The following is a 3144-nucleotide window of genomic DNA, read 5'->3' as shown; positions in this document are numbered from 1 at the left end:
ACATTGTTACAAAAGTGACAAAGAAGAAAAACAATGTGGAGTAATGTTTATATGAAATCATAAAAATTCAAATGATTGATAGTGACTTGATGTGTGTCAGGTGAAGTACTCTTATCCCATTCAAAATACAGAGGAATATCTGTTGAACRCTCTAATTTCATTGTGAGAATAAATTATAGTTTAATGTAAATTGGAGTACAGCTGTAAAATAAAATGCTCATTCTTAATAATATTGTGTCATAAACTGTAATATGCAAAGGAAACCATAAAGCAAAAAAAAATTCCTGAAATGAGCAAAACCTGAGCAATTACCACACTGAACAAAACCAACAGTGATGTGTAACAAAGCCAAACCTCAAGCAAACTAATTTAGCAGTATATTTAAAATTCAAACAGCAGCATCTAAAAAAAAAAGACCTCTTTGATTTTTTTTCCTCTTCTAAAAATTGGGGCATAAGCAGCTGTGCACAATAAGGACTGTTCTATCCACAAGAGACTACCACAGAGGTGGTGTTCTTCATATTTAGGTTCTCTTCTCTTACATAACCTCCAAAGAATCTGGAGGTGAGCCAATGAAAGTCTGCGTTTTTGATCAAGTTATTTATCTTGTCCCTGTCTTCTGCAATCTGTAATGTGTCTTGTTGTAACAAACAAAAGGAAGAGGACAAACACACAGATAGAGGAGTTGCCTGCAGTAGCTTCCCTGCATGTAGGGAAACGGATGTCACCTGATAAACTGATTAAGTGATAAGAATTCAGGAGAAGGAGACAAAGTATGAACTTTAATGAATTCATTTGCTTTGCAAGGCCACACTACTGTACACTGAAACTAAGCAAAGAACTTATGTGATTCAGGTTATGTAAATGTGGTCTCCTTGGATTACACCAGGGATCAGSGAGATGAAAAAGGACCTGAATGCCCCCAGTGCTGTGTCCACATACTCTGTCAAAGCAGAGACTCTGCCTGTCCTGATAAAACTTTGTCTAGGGCGAGGCAATCGGCCGTGGGGCAGYGGATACAAACCTTTTGTAATCTCTGTCTTCAAGCCAAGCTGGATGTCTGGAGATAGGTACAATGGAAATCACATCCCATGCAACTGTCTGGTATTTACTCAGTTCTGACAGCTGAGTATAATGCAAAGCAATGAGAATTGGTTTCAAGCRGTGCTGAGTGGTGCCTACCTTCAACTGCTCATAGCGAACAAAGTCCGCATGTCTATTAAAATCTGATAAYCCRTGTGAATTTTGACAYGGCCAATAAAGCTGAAGTCTGTTCGTGGGCTGGCMAATTTCAAAGTTTTGATTAGAACATGGGAAGTTAAATCATTGCAGTCATTATAGACAGGATAAGGCTATTGTTAGTAGGATGTTATAATTATCTAGTATAGTAAAATATGACTCGKCCTATAGCCTGTGGTCTGTAAATTTGTTTAGGATAATCAAAATCRTCTCTGTTTGTCTTCCTCTAGGTAATGTGTTCGTAGTGAGCCTGGCATTTGCAGACCTTGTGGTAGCCTTCTACCCATATCCTCTGGTCCTCTATGCTCTCTTCCATGACGGTTGGGCACTTGGAAACACTCAGTGCATGGTAAAACCCTCATCAGTCAATGTTTAAATTCATCATAACTGAAATGCCAGTGGTTACACCTCAAACACAAACTGGCACAAACCCTTCTTTTCTTTTTCTTCCTTTTCCAGGTCAGTGGTTTCCTGATGGGGCTGAGTGTTATTGGGTCCATTTTCAACATCACTGGAATTGCAGTGAACAGATACTGCTATATCTGTCACTCATTCTCTTACAGCCGGCTGTACAGTTATCGCAACACTTTGTTCTTTGTTGCCTTAATTTGGGTGCTTACTATTGTGGCCATTGTTCCAAATTTTTTTGTTGGTTCACTACGTTATGACCCAAGGGTCTACTCGTGCACCTTTGCCCAGAACGTCAGCAGTTCCTACACGGTGGCGGTWGTGGTGGTTCACTTTCTGGTACCCATCGCGGTGGTCACCTTTTGTTATCTTCGCATTTGGGTTCTTGTTATTCAGGTGAGTTTCATGATTCTCTCCATAGTAATTTTAAAATTGGTCAAATGAAACAAGGGCATCAGCTAAAAAGATTGCATATTTGTAACCTTAATTGCTGTTCTAGTTTGGGGTCTTTGTCTTGGTTTTGTGTTTTGATGTTTTATTTAGGTTCTTATGTTTTATTTATGTTAATTTATGTTAATAATTTAATGTTAAATACGTTTTTATTTATTTATGTTTGTCTTGCCTTTAAATGTCCCATGCTGCTTTTTGATTCCTGCCTGTTTAGTTTTTTAAAGTTCAAGTTTTGATTTTGAACTGATAATTTTCCAAATATGCAACATTTTTTTAGCCCTCTGATGAATCACATGATAAATAAATGAATAAATAACAGCTCAAACAAAAAAGTTTTAAATGCTAAACAGTGAGGCTGTTTTAAAGCCTATTAGAGCATTGTTTTTCTCCRCTGTGATGGTTGCTGTACTACTGTAAAAATGTGGCAGTAGTGAACAAATCATGGTGACTTGTTTTAGTTTCGATAAGGTTTACATGATTAACAACAACTTTACCATTTAAGACACTTTTCATTGGACTATTTATATGGATACACCTAAATAAAATGGGAAATGTAGGTGATATTACCCTCCTGTTTGTGGCACATTGGTATTTGGGAGGGGAGAAACTTTTCAAGACGGGGTGTGACCATGGCAGACATTTTGGATCCAATTTTAGTTTTTTTTTTCAGTGGGAAGAGGGTCATGTAACACATCAAACTTATTGAAAATGTCACAAGAAAAACAATGTTATGCTTGGTTTTAATAACTTTATTCTTTCATGAGTTATTTGCAAGTTTCTGATCACTTATAAAATGTGTTCAAACTGTGTTGGATTGTCAGTGCAATATATAYGCAAAATTAAATACTAAATGCATTCAAATAGTACATACAGTATAATGAATACAATGTGGTCATTTCAAGTTTTAAAATCATGTCTTAAACGAAAGAGCTTATAAGTGTGCAAAGCCTTAAATTGCATTATACTTATACACAGTGGCATCACTAGGTCTATTTTAAGGGGGCTGGAACACCCCCTAAAATATTTTAAAGACCCCCTAAATTATCT

At 36.7% G+C, this 3144-nt stretch overlaps 1 protein-coding gene across 1 annotated transcript in view; it reads left to right on the top strand.

Moving 5' to 3' along the window:
• mtnr1bb (melatonin receptor 1Bb) overlaps window positions 1-3144 on the top strand; it is a 53555-nt gene that overhangs the window by 45191 nt on the left and 5220 nt on the right. The window contains exons 2-3 of the mRNA XM_014003233.1: window positions 1470-1588; window positions 1699-2043. Of these exons, the coding sequence (XP_013858687.1) occupies window positions 1470-1588; window positions 1699-2043 (464 nt within the window). The remainder of the gene's footprint in view (window positions 1-1469; window positions 1589-1698; window positions 2044-3144) is intronic.

This window comes from Austrofundulus limnaeus, unplaced genomic scaffold (assembly GCF_001266775.1).
Source record: "Austrofundulus limnaeus strain Quisiro unplaced genomic scaffold, Austrofundulus_limnaeus-1.0 Scaffold17, whole genome shotgun sequence".
Lineage (NCBI taxonomy): Eukaryota > Metazoa > Chordata > Actinopteri > Cyprinodontiformes > Rivulidae > Austrofundulus > Austrofundulus limnaeus.
This window is presented reverse-complemented; position numbering and strand designations above follow the sequence as displayed.